Source organism: Oryctolagus cuniculus, chromosome 5, assembly GCF_051225735.1.
Source record: "Oryctolagus cuniculus isolate XC-2025 breed Fujian yellow rabbit chromosome 5, ASM5122573v1, whole genome shotgun sequence".
In the NCBI taxonomy this organism is placed as follows: Eukaryota; Metazoa; Chordata; class Mammalia; order Lagomorpha; family Leporidae; genus Oryctolagus; species Oryctolagus cuniculus.
The window spans coordinates 48,954,978-48,971,074 of record NC_142871.1 but is presented as its reverse complement, the minus strand read 5'-3'; the positions used below and the strand labels follow the sequence as shown (position 1 = coordinate 48,971,074).

At 37.2% G+C, this 16,097-nt stretch overlaps 1 protein-coding gene across 4 annotated transcripts in view; it reads right to left on the bottom strand.

Annotated features, from left to right (window-relative positions):
• TBC1D32 (TBC1 domain family member 32) overlaps positions 1-16,097 on the bottom strand; it is a 276,080-nt gene that overhangs the window by 32,317 nt on the left and 227,666 nt on the right. For all 4 annotated transcript variants that reach the window (XM_070073655.2, XM_070073650.2, XM_070073652.2 and 1 more), the window contains 3 exons: positions 15,034-15,103; positions 12,911-13,026; positions 11,970-12,124 (listed from right to left, as the gene is read on the bottom strand). In XM_070073655.2, coding sequence (XP_069929756.2) covers positions 11,970-12,124; positions 12,911-13,026; positions 15,034-15,103 — 341 coding nt within the window. The remainder of the gene's footprint in view (positions 1-11,969; positions 12,125-12,910; positions 13,027-15,033; positions 15,104-16,097) is intronic.

Genomic DNA, 16,097 nt, shown 5'->3' with positions numbered 1-16,097 from the left:
CTAGGGCTAGTAGCCACCATGCAGCTCCACTGCTGAGACTCTGCTGTCTTTCCAACCACCCTGCACACACAGGTGGCTGTAGCACCGTAACCCCACTGTTCAAAACCTAGGCCAAGCAGAATCATTTTGATTTCACCTTCCAACCCACCAGAGATCAGATGAATTTCACAGAGAGAAGCTGACACACAGCTGGTGACCTGACACACCTGTAAACACCTGCACCCAACCTGACAGCCAGTGAGGCAGCAGCTCTAACCTGCTGGTGAACCTGCTGTGCAGCCACCTGGCCCATAGCATCCATGGGTGCCCCAGACCAGTGGTTAGCCAGATCATGGCCCTGCCCACTTGGGGAGTGTGCCACAGAACTGCTGGTCATCAGCTTCTACTGGCACCGTGTGTTCATCACAACACTAAGCCAGGCAGCAGTCCTGTCCCTTGCAAAATTGCACCACATCCATGCCGTAATAAACACTTGCAGCCTCAGATACTGGAGCAAACAAAGAAGTTGTTGATAAGGTATGCAGCTGAAGAAACCACACAGAGAGTACAATGCTATGCCGACCTAAAATCAAAGCTAACATCTCATAGAAAATCAACACCTTAGTCTTTCCCTAATGAAAAAAGAACTGTAATATTGGAAAAAATTACAATTACAACAGCACAGACATCAATATAGAGACACATATAGAGACACAAGAAATGTAAGAAAGCAAGGAAACATGCCACTTTCCAGGGAACAAAATAATTTTCATCAGTACTTTTCAAAGAAGAAGGAGTTAAAGTAATGGCATAAAGGGAATTCACTATATTAGTCTTAAGAAGGCTCTGTGAGATAAAGGAAAGTATAAACTAACACTTTAAAGATATAAAAATTGATGCATAATTTTTCAACGCATTTGATGAAGGTAAAGATTTCACAGAAATAACCAAACAAAATTTGTGCAGTCAAAGATTTCAATGAACAAAACAAAAACAATTGAGAACTATAACAAGAGACTGGGTGACACAGTAAAAAGGGTTTCTGAACTTGAAGATTGGTCTTTTTAATTAACCCAGTCACAGGAAAACAAAGAAAACAAGAATGAAAAGAAATGAAGAAAGCCTGCAATACCTATGGGACACCGTCAAGCAAACAAATATGTTATAGGAATTCTGGAGGGAGAAAATATGAGAAAAGGCACAGAAAACATATTTTATGAAATAACAGCTGAAAACTTCCTAAGTTTTAGAAGAGATATAGACATCCAGGTCCAAAAGCTCAAAGAACCCTAAGTGGCACACGTCAAAGAGGTCCTCTCCAAGGCACATTGTAATCAAACTGTCACAAGTCAAAGACAAACAGAGAATTCTTAAAGCAGCAAGAGGAAAACATCAACTCACATATATATGAATTCCCATTAGGCTAACTGCAGACTTCTCTGCAGAAACCTTCCAGACCAGGAAAGAATAGAATAATATATTCAGAGTGCTGAAAGAGAAAAAAAGCTTCCAGCCAAGAATTCTAAACACAGGAAGACCAGACTTCAGAAATGAAGAAGTCAAGTTTTTCTCAGGTAAGCAGAAACTGAAGGAATTCATCACCACTAGACCAGTCTTACAAGAAGTGTTTAAGGAAATCCCACATCTGTAAGCAGTATGACAATAACTATCTTCATGAAAACCCACAAAAGTATAAACTCATTGGTAGAATAGAAACACAAATGAGGAAAATAATCAAACCTTATCATTGCTCAGTCACTAAACCATAAATTACAATAAGAGAGGAAGAAAGTAACAGGATATACAAAACAGCAAGAAAACAGTGAACAGAATGACGGAAGTAGGTTGTTACCTAGCATTGAATGTAAATGGGTTAAACTCAGCAGTTAAAGGATATAGACTGCCTGAATGAATGAGAACAAAGAATCCAACTGTATGCTGCCAATAAGAAACTCAATTCTGATACAATTAAATAAGAATTAAAATCAGTTCAGAAAGGGCCAGCACCATGGCACAGGTTAATACTCCACCTGTGGTGCCAGCAACCCATATGGGCACCGGGTTCTAGTCCCGGCTGCTCCTCTTCCAATCCAGCTCTCCACTGAGGCCTGGAAAAGCAGTAGAAGATGGCCCAACTCCTTGGGCCCCTGCACCAACATGGGAGACCTGGAAAAAGCTCCTGGATCCTGGCTGTGGATTGGCACAACTCAGCTGTTGCAGCCACTTGGGAAGTGAATCAACAGACGGAAGACCTTTCTCTCTGTCCCTCTCTCTCACTGTCTGTAACTCTACCTCTCAAATAAATAAAATCTTTTTTTTAAAAAAAGAATCAGTTCAGAAAGGATAAAACCATTGTAAACACATATATATACCACAAGACCACCCAAGTATGTAAATTAAATACTCTTATATGTAAAGGAATGTCTAGACTCCACACCAATAGAAGTTGGGGACGTTAACACCCTCCCTTGTCAACAGACAGGTTATCCAGACGGAAAATCAACAATGAAACACCGGAGTTAAACTGTGTTACAGATGAAATAGACTTATTATCTGTGAAACATTTCTTCCTACAGCTGCAGAATATACGTTCTCCTCATCAGTATTGGGAACATTCTACAGAACAGATAATACATGGGGCCACCAAACAAGTGTCAACAATTTTTCAAAAATCAAAATCACAGTTTCTCAGACCAAAATGAATAAAATTAGTAATCAACTAAAGGAACTGTGGAAATTAGATAAAGAAATGGAAGTTAAATTTATATGTTCCTGCCAAGTCAATGGATCCCTTTTACCATTTTATCAACAATGACTGGGGGTGCTACCCAAAGCAATTAAGCAAGAAATAAATGACGGCATCCAATTTGGAAAGCAAGAAGCCAAATTGTCCCTGTTTGCACCTGACATAACCCTATATACAGAAAAACTAAAACCTCTGCAGACACACATACACAAATCCCAACTCTGTTAAACCCAATAAATGAATTCAGTGAAAATGCAGGATACAAGATCAGCTTGCAAAAATCTGTAAACTTTCTTTCTATTTTTTTTTTTTTTTGACAGGCAGAGTGGACAGTGAGAGAGAGAGACAGAGAGAAAGGTCTTCCTTTTGCTGTTGGTTCACCCTCCAATGGCCACTGCGGCCGGCGCACGGTGCTGATCCGAAGCCAGGAGCCAGGTGCTTATCCTGGTTTCCCATGGGGTGCAGGGCCCAAGCACTTGGACCATCCTCCACTGCACTCCCTGGCCACAGCAGAGAGCTGGCCTGGAAGAGGGGCAACCGGGACAGAATCCAGCGCCCTGACCGGGACTAGAACCCGGTGTGCCGGTGCCGTAGGTGGAGGATTAGCCCATTGAGCCGCGGTGCTGGCACCTGTAACATTTCAATACCTAGAAACACATAAGATCCCTTGACTTGGCAGGAGCACTTTTTAAAATTTTTTTTAAAAGATTTATTTTTATTTATTTAAAAGGCAGTGTTACAGAGAGGTTGTAATGGCCAGAGTTGAACTGATCTGAAGCAAGGAGCTGGGAGCTTCTTTTGGGTCCCCAACGTGGGTGGAGGGGCCCAAGGACTTGGGCCATCTTCCATTGACCTCCCAGCATATTAGCAGAGAGCTGGATCAGAAGTGGATCAACCAGTACTAGAATGGGCACCTGTATTGGATGCTGGCTCTGCAAACCAGGGCTTTAACCCACAGTGTCAGCCCCTGATGTGGTTTTAACTTTCACATATTTGTCTAATTTCCACAGTTCCTCTGGTACATTACTAATAAGTAAGTGAACTGGCTAACAAATAATAAGATCAAAAAAGCAATCCTATTTACAATAACAGCTGCAAAACTGGAAAATACCTAGGAAGAAATTAAAACAAGAAGATGGAAGAGATGGAAGAGACTACTAAAAAGTCAAAAGTCATCCCATGGTCATGGATTTAAAGAACTAATATTTTTAAATCTCTATACCACTCAAAATAATCTACAGATTCAGTGCAGTCCCTCTCATAACACCAATGACATTCTTCACAGAAATAGAATGCAAATATTTATTTGCAAGCTGTTCAGCTAATGAGATGAAAGAACTTAACTCATCAGTCCCCTACTCAAAATACAATTTAAAAAATGGGCAAATTATCTGAGTAGTCTTTATCAAAAGAATATATACACATGATCCACAAGTAAATGAAATTATCAGGGAAAGGGAAATCAAACCCTGATGAAATACTTTCACACCCCAATTAGAATGGCTATTAAAAAAATAACAAATGCTGGTGAGGATGTGGAGAAAGGGGAACTCTCAAACACCACTGATGGGAAAGTAAATCAGTGTAAGCCTTGTGGAAAACAATATGCAGTTCCCTCAAAATCTGTAACTAGAACTTCCTTACAATCCAGCAAACCTACTGTGGGTATATATGCAAAGGAAAGGAAACCAGGATGGCAAAGCTATACCTGTACTCCCACGTTTATTGTAGCACTATTCATAACAGCCAGGGTATTGGGTCAACCTAGGTGCTCCATTGGTAGATGAATGGAAAAAGAGCACATGGTTACACAATGGAACAGTACTTAGCTGTAAAAAAGGGTACAGTCTTGCTTTCAGCAACACAGATGAGCCTGGAGGACACTGTGTTAAGTGAAGTAAGTCAACACAGAAAGAAAATCACATCATGTCCCCACTTATGTGTGAAAGCTTGGAAAACTGAACTCATATAAGTAGAGAGTAGAACAGTCATTACCAGAGGTTGGAAAAGGAAGCAGGGAACAGAGGGTAGAACATGGTTGATGGGTACAAAGGTGCAGTTGGAGTAGGAGGAGTTGGAGTTGGAGTTGGTGCAGGAGGAGTAACTTATAATGACCTACAGCACAGTGAGGTCATTGATTGAGAACAGTTAATTGTGTGTTTCAAAATAGCTAGTAGGATTCTGAATGCTCCCAACACAAGTTATTAATTTCTGAGGTGTTGGATATGCTAATTAATTTGATCATTACCTATTGTACACATGCAATGAAATACACTGTACCCCATAATTATGTACAAGTATATATAAATTACAAATAAACATACACATTACATTCTTTTTAAAAGGATAAAATTTTCAAATTATTTTCCACTTCTATGAGTAGTCATAGTTTATAAAATTTTTAGAGCTTCAAATTAATATTTTATTACCTCCTGTAATTGATAAAATTTTCAAAAAATTCTTAAGATTGAAGGAAGGTATATTACCTTTTAAATCTATTTTCTTTCAATTTCTGTTTGCTATGAAAAGTCTTTATTTCACCTTCATTCACAAATGAGAGCTTTGCAGGATATAATATTCTGGGCTGGCAGTTTTTCTCTCTTAGTACCTGGGCTATATCTCGCCATTCCCTCCTAGCTTGTAGAGTTTCTGATGAGAAGTCAGCTGTGAGTCTGATTGGAGATCCTCTGAGAGTAATCTGACGTTTCTCTCTTGCACATTTTAGGATCTTTTCTTTATGTTTCACTGTGGAGAGTTTAATTACAACGTGTCGTGGTGAGGGTCTCTTTTGGTCGTGTTTATTAGGGGTTCTGTGAGCTTCCTGTACTAGGATTTCTCTGTCCTTCTCCAAACCTGGGAAATTTTCTGCTAATATCTCACTAAAAAGGCCTTCTAATCCTTTCTCCCTCTCCATGCCTTCAGGAACTCCTAGAACCCGAATGTTCGGTTTTTTAATAGTATCCTGAAGATTCCCGACAATATGTTTTAGATTCCTAATTTCCTCTTCTTTTCTTTGGTCTGACTGTATCCTTTCCTGTTCTCTGTCTTCTAAGTCCGATATTCTCTCTTCTGCTTCACCCATTCTGTTTTTAAGGCTCTCTATTGTGTTTTGCATTTGATCTATTGAATTCTTCACTTCAGTCACTATCACAGTTTCCTGTTGTACTAGTTGCTTCGTTTCATTTTGATTCCTCCTTAATATTTCATTTTCACGAGAGAGATTTTCTATCTTGTCCATTAAGGATTTCTGTAGTTCAAGAATTTGTTTTTGAGAACTTCTTAATGTTCTTATCAATTTTTTGAGATCTGCTTCTTGCATTTCTTCTATGTCATCATCTTCATAATCTTGAATTGGGGTGTCTTTTTCATTTGAGGGCGTCATGGTGACTTCCTTGTTTTTATTACCTCGGTTTTTGCGTTTGTTATTTGGCATATTGGAGATATTTGGTTTCTTCACTGTGGTGCTTTTTCTTGTTATACTATGACTCTAGATTAAGTGGACTATCTGTTTTTGATGGAGCCTTAGGGCTTGAGATGGGTGTGGCCTGAGAGCTCTGTTTGGTGTGCCAAAGGTGACACTCCCAGGTTAGGCGTGGTAAACCTCTCTCTCTATCTCTCTCTTTTTTTTTTTTTTTTTTTTTTTGATTCAAAAGGGAAGTAATTCTGCCCAGCTGAACGAAGTTGGAGGTAGTTGGCAGGCAAATGATATACCCACAGGAGCCAGAGATGGGAAGCTCTTTCCCAAGGACCACACAGACTTTGAGTCTGGCTAGAAGGTGGTCAGGCAACCACGGAGGACAGCAAGGTGCCTGCAGCCTTACAGGATCAAGATGCCTTGGCAGAGCTGGCTCAGAGACCATCTGCCTCTCTGCTGACTGGACAAGCTGGCAGGGCCAAATGAAATCTCTGCACGTAGTGGCTCTGGCAGCCTTGTGTGCTGAGACTGTGGGGAACTGGTGGTTACATGACAGAGTGCAGTGGGTAGCTGGGGTCTGGGTAATCACTGGGTGTGGCATCACATGCCCTGAGTTTCTCGTTTCCTGCAACAAGTCACTGCAGTGAGAACCACGATCACAGTGAGGACTGCACAGATCATTTGTGCTGTTCCTATGGAGGTGTGGATGAGTGTTGAACACATTGGGGGCCAACACATGGACATTGAGATCTACCATGCCCAACTTGGGTGTTACCATGGATAGTTGCCCTACCATGGAGCACTGACCAAAGCTCCCTGACCAGAACCACCACACACCTCTCGGTATTCACGAAAGTGCAGACATTTCACTAAGCAATAGGGGCATAGTTGAAAGATAAAAGCCATCAGAGGAAAAAAAAAATAATCAAATCTACAAATGCCTAAAAACAAATGCAGAAAGTGAAAAAACAAGATAAGGAAGACACCATGACCCTTTGAAAGGAACACAAAACATTTAAATATTAGAATGTGAAAATGAAGAGATTCAGGAAATGTCAGAAATAGAATTCAACAAATTAATATAGGATTACTGAAAAACAATCAGAAGCAAATCCATGAACTAAAGAAAACCATACGTGACATGAATGAAAACTATTCTCAAGAAAAACAGATTTTAAAGAGAATCAAAATGAAATATTAGAAATAAAAATTCAATAGATCAAATAAAAATGTGGAGGAAATCTTAACAGCAGATTTGGAGAGGCAGAAGAAAGAATATCCAAAATGGAAGACAAATTTTTGGAAATGTTACAGTCAGACAAAACAGAAACAAAAACAAAAACAAAAACAAAAACAAAAACAAACAAACAAACAAAAAAAAACAAGAGGAAAACAGAAAACTAAAAAACAGTTTTGGAGATTTAGGAGATACCATCAAATGACCCATTATACAGGTCTTTTAAAGAAGAATTAATTCCAATTCTTCTCAAGCTATTCAAAACAATTGAAAGGGAGGGAATCATCCCAAGTTACTTCTATGAAGCCTGCATCATCTTAATTCCTAAGCCAGAAAAAGATACAACACGAAAAGAAAATTATAGACCAATATCCCTGATGAACATAGATGCAAAAGTCCTCAACAAAATATTAGCTAACTGAATCCAACAACAAAAAAGAAAGATCATTCACCTCTCCAAGTAGGATTTATGATTCAGCATTGTAAATTAATCAATGTGGCACATCACATTAACAAACACAAAAACAAAAACCATATGGTTATCTCAATAGATGCAGAGAAAGCATGTGATAAAATACAACATCCTTTCACAATGAAAACTTTAAACCAATTGCGTATAGAAAGAACATTCCTCAACACAATCAAGGCAGTTTAAAACAAACCTGTGGACAGATTCCTATTGAATGGGGGAAAAGCTGGAAGCATTCTCCCTGAGATCCAGAACCAGACAAGGATGCTCATCATCAACATTACTATTTAATATATTCTAAAGTTTTAATCAGAGCCATTAGGCAAGAAAAATATCAAAGGGATATGGATTGGAAAGGTAGAAATCAAACTACCCCTATTGTATTCGACATGATCCTATATACAGAGGATCCTTAAGACTCCACTGAAAGAGATTATTGGAACTCATAAAAGTGTTTTGTAAAGTGGCAGGATATAAAATGAACACAGAAAAATCAACAGTCTTTGTAAATACAATGTTATGGCTGAAAAAGAACTTTTAATATCAGTCACATTCAAAATAGCTCCAAAAATAACTACATACATTGGGATAAATTAAACCAAGGATGTCAAAGATCTCTACAATGAAAATTATAAAACACTAAAGAAAGAAATAGAATGAGACATTAAAAGATGGAAAAATCTTCCATGTCATGGATTTAAAGTATCAGTAGCATCATCAAAAACCAATTAAAAAAACAATGACATTCTAGAAAAAAATAATGCTAAAATTAATATGGAAACACAAGAGACCCTGAATAGTTAAAGCACTCTCTTATAAACAAAAATAAATCCCGGAGACATCACAAAACTGGATTTCAAGACATACTACAGGGCCTGGTACTACACAAAAACAGAATTGCAGACCAAGGGAACAGAATAGAAACTCCAGAAATAAATCCACACATCTACAACCAACTTATCATGACAAAGGAGCTAAAATCAATATCTGGAACAAGGATAGTCTCTTTAATCAATTGTGTTGGGGAAACCAGATCTCCACATGCACTAGACCCATGCCCTTATAATTTACACAAAAATCTACACAAAATGGATCAAAGTCCTAAATCGCTGACCCATCAAATTACTAGAAAACATTGGAGAAACTCTGCAAGACATTGGCATTTGCAAAGATTTCTTGGAAAAAATCCAAAAACCACTGGCAATCAAAGCCAAAATTGACAAAAGGGATTACATCAAGCTGAGAAGCTTCTGTACTGCAAAAGAAACACCCAGCAAAGTGAAGGAACAACTGACAGAGTGGGAGAAAATTTTTGCAAAGTACACAACCGATAAAGGATTAACATCTGGAATCTACAAAGAGCTCAAGAAATCCAGTAACAGTAAACAAACAATCTAGTTAAGAAATAGGCAAAGGACTAGAACAGGTATTTGTCAAGATAGGAAATTCAAATGGCCAACAGACACTTGAGAAAATGCTCTGGATCACTAGACATAAGGGAAATGTACCAAAACCATGGTGAGCTTTCACCTCTCTCCTGGTAGAATGGTTCTCATACAAAAATCAACAAAATGACAAATGTTGGCGAGTATGTGGGGACAAAGGTATCCTGGCCCACTGTTGGTGGGAATGTAAACGGGTACAACCACTGTGCAAGACAGTATGGAGACCTGAATATAGAACTACAATGTGATTCAGCCATCCAACCCCTGGGAATTAACACACACTAAAAGAAATCAGCATCGAAAAGTTATTTGTGCTCCCATGTTTATTGCAGCACAATTCATAATAGTGGAGATATGGAATCAACCAAGATATCCATAATCTGTTGACTGGATAAAGAAAATATGGGAATATATACACTATGGAGTATTACTCAGCTATAAAAAATGAAATATTGTCTTTTGCAACAAAATAGACGCAACTGGAAGCCATTATACTTAAAGAAAGAAGCCAGTCCTAAAAGTAGATATATAGTTTCCTTATCCAAGGTAACTAATAGAGTATCTGAAATGCAGTGTATTGGGCTGGTGCCGCGGCTCACTAGGATAATCCTCTGCCTTGCGGCACCGGCACACCGGGTTCTAGTCCCGGTTGGGGCACTGGATTCTGTCCCGGTTGCCCCTCTTCCAGGCAAGCTCTCTGCTGTGGCCAGGGAGTGCAGTGGAGGATGGCCCAAATGCTTGGGTCCTGCACCCCATGGGAGACCAGGAGAAGTACCTGGCTCCTGCCATCGGATCAGCGTGGTGTGCTGGCCACAGCAGTGGCTGCGGTGGCCATTGGAGGGTGAACCAACGGCAAAAGGAAGACCTTTCTCTCTGTCTCTCTCTCTCACTGTCCACTCTGCCTGTCAAAAAAATAAATAAATAAAAAAATAAAAATGAAATGCAGTGTATTGGAGTGAAATAGACATTTTGAGATTCACTGATTGTTCACAGTCTTTGTCTCTTCTATTGAGAAATATTATTTTTCTTTTCTTTTTCTTTTTTTTTTTTAATTTTTGACAGGCAGAGTGGACAGTGAGAGAGAGAGAGAGAGAGAAAGGTCTTCCTTTGCCGTTGGTTCACCCTCCAATGGCCGCCGCGGCCAGCGCACTGCGGCCTGCGCACCGCGCTGATCCTATGGCAGGAGCCAGGTATTTCTCCTGGTCTCCCATGGGGTGCAGGGCCCAAGCACTTGGGCCATCCTCCACTGCACTCCCGGGCCACAGCAGAGAGCTGGCCTGGAAGAGGGGCAACCGGGACAGAATCCGGCGCCCCGACCGGGACTAGAACCAGGTGTGCCAGCGCCGCAAGGTGGAGGATTAGCCTAGTGAGCCGCGGTGCCGGCCTTCTTTTTCTTCATACTATTTACTGGAATCTTTTACTGAGTGTAGAGTTAACTATATGATCATTACTTAAATTGAAAATAGACTGCTATAAAAATTAAGAGTGGGAATGTGAGAAGGAGGAAGAGGTTGTAGCATTGGTGGGAGGGAGGATGGGGGTGGGGGAATGTCACTAAGTTCCTACATCTGAATATATATGAAATACATGAAATTTGTTTAACTTAAATAAAATTTTTAAAAAAGGAATCATCAGGAAGACACACACACAGGCAAAAATTCTGACTAACAGTAGAATACTAGTTCCACTGATTGGAGGAAAAACCAGTACATACTCTTTTGCCATTTATTTCTTCCTGTTTATGTGACCAAAATTTGACATTATGGTAAAATGTATAAATTGCAAAAATCTTCCTCTGGAATCCTATATAACTATTTCAAGAATTCAATATTGAATATATTTTGTGATGTTCTGACTTTATCTTCCTTGGCACAAACATGTATGCACACATGTGCATAGACACACAAATATACAATTAAAAGTGTTTAATAAACATTTTCATCTAACTTCTTATAGACAATCCTTAGCCTGTCTTAGGTTCTATGTGATTTTACTGCACCTGTCATAGAAACAAACTGAGAAGCATTAATATCGCTGATAGTTTAGACAGTTTCCCTTAGTTGACGATCTTAACAAAACAGAAAAATAACAAGTGAATTAAATAGAAACATTGATAAAATAAAGGATATACCTACTTCTAATATAATCTCTAGGAGGTCATTAACTAGAATTTTTAAAAATAAATTATATCTGTTAATAAAAACCAAGTGTGTATTTCCAAAATGCATATAAAACAATTCTCTTCCTCTATAGAATACTGTTACAATTTCTAGTTATTTTTATAGTATAATTTAACCACCAAGAGATTTTTCTATTAAAGCAACAATAAAAATACCATTCATAGTTCTCTTTTTACATACAGAATTTCACTACCTAGCAAAAATTACAAGTTTATAATTTAACAATTTTTAAACTTCTTTTTCATTATCATGCTATTTCATGAAATATACTTTTGTGGTCATTAATCTTTCATTCAGCTACCAGAAGGTAAGATATCAAGTATTTGAGAAAATGTCATATCTATATCTTCAAACAGAAGTAGTCAAAAAAGTATTCAGGTAGAAAAATGAATATAAATTATTACAGAGTCCTCTACAAATAAAATAATAACCCAAAGAATTTAAATATGTTCCTTAAAATTACAAACCTTCATTTAAAAACAAACTAAAAAGCCTTACAGAAACATGTAGTCTTGGCAACCAGAGGAAAGCAGAGGTCAGAATCCTGGAGAACTGCTGAAGAAATTGGAATGTTTTCTCTTTGTCACCCAACATGATCATGAACAGAGAAGACACAAACCAGTCATGGCCAGCATAATTCCCTTGCAGGCAGACTAAACCACACAGTTAAGGAGCTTTTAAATATATTAACTTATAAGAATAAATATAAGAACTCTAAAAATATCTATTTCCAAGATCTCCAATAAGAAAGAGATATAATGGTATATATTCCTTCTTGTGTATTCAATCAGTTATTAAGATATTGAAGTAAAATTGAGCTGTAATAGTAAAAAAGCAAATCATTTCCTTAATTACTATTTTAATATACTATTTTCTAACTGTGGGAACTGATGGCAATAGTAAGTGAAGAAAAAATTACTCACTTTGTGAAAATTCACTTGTTCAAATCATTAAGAGTACCATCCTAACTTTAGTTGTGATTATTTGCTAAATGACTACCATAAGCAAGTATAAAATCCACACATTTTTAGAATTCAGTAATGCAAATAGTTTTTATACATGGTGTTCCTTCAAGTCAAACCCAATTTGATAACCAATCAAATGAAATAATAAATGGATGTGGTATATGAAAAATAGGCAGCAGTCTAATTCTGGGTCTAGGAAACTGATGTCTAAAATGCTCTTAAACATGTCTGAAAATACACTGTAAAGACTTTAGTTACTAAGGTTAAGGCTTATTGAGTAAGTGAATCTAATGATTATGAGTTAATTTAACAAAATGCATATTCAAAATACAAAGTAATTCACCATAAAGATATATCTTAACAAATTACTAATATAGTTAAATATTATTATAATAGAAACATAATATGATATCCCAATATGAAGATTTATATGAATAAAATTCAACTGTTGTAAATCCACTCAGAAAAGGATATGAAGAGAAGAGTTTGCAGGAGCTTGCTGCTGTTTCAGCAATCTCTGACTGTGCTTTAACACCCAAGTAAGATCATTTTCTGCACCATCTTTTAACAGGTTGAGGAATTTGCCATACCTACATTAACAATCCATAAAACATAAAATTAAACACATCAGGCCCTGCATTGAACATTTTTTTAAAGACTGATTGATTTGAAAGATTGATGGTGGGAGGATTTTTTCATTTGTTGGTTTACTCTCCAAATGGCTACAAAAGCTAGATCATGGCTAGGCTGAAGCCAGAAGCCAGGAACTCTATCCTAGTCTCCACACACTCGGCAGGGGCCGAAGTACTTGGGCCATTTTCCAATGTATTTCCAAGTGCATTAGGAGGGAGCTGGATCAGAAGCAGAGAAGCCACCAGGACTAGAATAGGTACCTGGATATGGGATTTGTCTGTACAACGATGGCCCCTTAAAGAGTTGCTTTTTTTTTTTTTTTTAATAAAAATACAAGTGAATTCCTTTTTAAATCTCAAGCTTTTAAGATTATAAATTTCTACTTTTGGCTTAACTATTTTATGTTTAAAATTTTGGACAGATGAACTCTCAATATATCTTACTAACAATTATGATATATTTGCCTTGGCAATTTTTAATTGTTATTGGTGGAGGATAGTATTGAGACTTTAGTGAACAAAGGCCAGGATTTCAACACAAGACGGAGTCCTGCACAATATTAGCAACTTTCAAATGTCCTGTTATTTGTAAGGATGAACAAACTATTTATAAGCATCTGAAACTAATTCTGCTTTTTGTAAACTTGCATATATATTAAAATACACTGAATGCAATTATGCATAAATTTTACTAAGATTTGGTCACCATTTTGCAAAGTCTCTTTGCCACTGGCAACATCCTTTTTGGAATTTGAGTAACGAAAACAAAATCAGTCTGTATTTACAACAGTCATAACAGTTCTACACACAGACGCCAACTAAATTTTAAACTGAAGTGTATCCAAACGTTTCATCATAAATCACTTTCCATTTATTTATTAAAATATTAGAGGCTGGTGTTGTGGTGCAAAGGGTTAAGCTGCTATTGACAAAACAAGCATCCCATATCAAAGCACCAGTTGCTCTGCTTTCAATTCAGATCCCTGCTCATGCACCTGAGAAAGCTGTGGAAGATGGTAAAGTTCTTGGGCCTTGAGGAAGCTCCAGGTCCCTGGCTTCAGCTTGGCCCAGGCCAACATATTGCAGCCATTTGGGGAGGGAACCTATAGATGGAGGACCTCTTTTTCTCTCTCTCCTCCTCCTTTCTATCACTAAGCCTTTCAAATAAAATAAATAAACCCGTATAAAATATTATATTGAGTTAAAATGCCACTCTTTTGCTTATATTATCTACAGTTTCCATTTCAGAATAGAAATTAGGAATTACAAAATGCAAAAAAGTGAGCATATGCTCTATGTGATACAAGTGGGAGAGCTTGCGTTAACATCACTTTCATCATGCTATGGCTATATATAAGAACACTCAGCCATTTTCATATCTCTCATAGGTGTCTTTTTAATACTTGATTCTGAAAATGACCCTGTAAGTAAAATAGGACCCTCAAAGCCCCATTTACTAAGAGGGATGTTTCAATAACTCATCCCTTAATTGCCAGAGTTTATCATGTAGCTTGCACATTTCTTTTAAGAATTATATGAGTACAAAGAATTCTACCCACAAAAATGTTGGCTCATTTATTTTTAACTTCTTTATATATCCTTAAGGTACTTTTGTACTCAACACCATAGCTTGACAATCAGAACTAATCATATTTTAGAAAATGGTATGATTGTGCTACCAATGTGCTGATTTTTACAATATTATTTTTGGAAAAAAATGATAGTCATAGAGGCCTACACAGATTGTAGCCTCTGGAATACCAATGAACTGTAAAAGATTTCACTGCAGAGGAAATTTAATAATGTGCCAATATCCTAAAAACCCTCATCATTTTCTGAATGATAAACTCTGAATTTGAAGTATACAAAAATAGCAGGTTGTTAAATTAAATATTGTTAAGCATATATAAGGCAGATCAAACAAATTCTAGAAATGCACAAGGGATATATTTCCTCATAATATACCTGATAGTCATTTTAATGCCAAGCTGCTGCACAGATGAAAGATTCTCACTCCTCACACTGGCATCAGTAACTAAAAACAATAGAAACTGAGTTATAAAATGGAGAAGAGTTTGCATACTAATCAAATTTTAATTGAAAATTGATGAAACCAATATTTTACGTATTTTAATGTATATTTCAAAAACAGACAAATGCGTTCTTTTAAGAGGTGTCATTTATATTTTCAGATATTACAGGGAAATTTTTTATAAATAACTTTTCTCCTAGAAAAAGCACTTAAGAAGATTAAATATAAAATGGCTAATGATAGTTTTATAGCAATCTATTTTATTTAGCTGTAAACAAACAAGAACAAATAAAACACAAAGAAGCTGTTAACATGAAAATGATCTAGAAATACTTTACTTTCCCCATGCAATGCATACTATAATTTTTAATTGCAAATATATGGAAGCATGGATGTTTCTTCTTTCACGACAGTCATGTTTACATTTTAAGAAACCAATATTCTACTTTTAATGTAGGATAATACATGAGGGTGAGTGAGTGAATTTCCTACTGCAGGCTAGGTTTTCTTTGTGAAGCAGGAGTTTGTGATCATCAACCAAAAGTGAAGAAGGAGTTCCATAGTACAGAGGACCTCAGGAAAGGCCGAAAGTTTGGATTAGGTCATGTAAACACTGGGTGGCCAAGTTAACAAAACATTTAAAAGCATCATCACATAGTTCAGAGTCTAACTGAAACTTCTAATTTTTGGCTGAAGAAACAGTAAAATGAGCACACACACACACACAATTAAGGGACATAAATCACACAGCCATCTAGTGGTACAGGGAACCAAAAGTTGTTTTCTGAATCCTGTACTACAGAAGTTTCTTTCCCCTCATTACACACTGGTGTATCTCATGCTATCAGTATAATCTATTTTACTTGTGGACTTATTCGTTCCTTTTAATAGATCCCTTCTGAGATAATCCATGTGGAAAACTCAGCAAGTGGCTATGGGGATGAAAGATAAATCATGTATCTACCCTAAAAGAACTTTCCATGTAGTGTCAGAGATA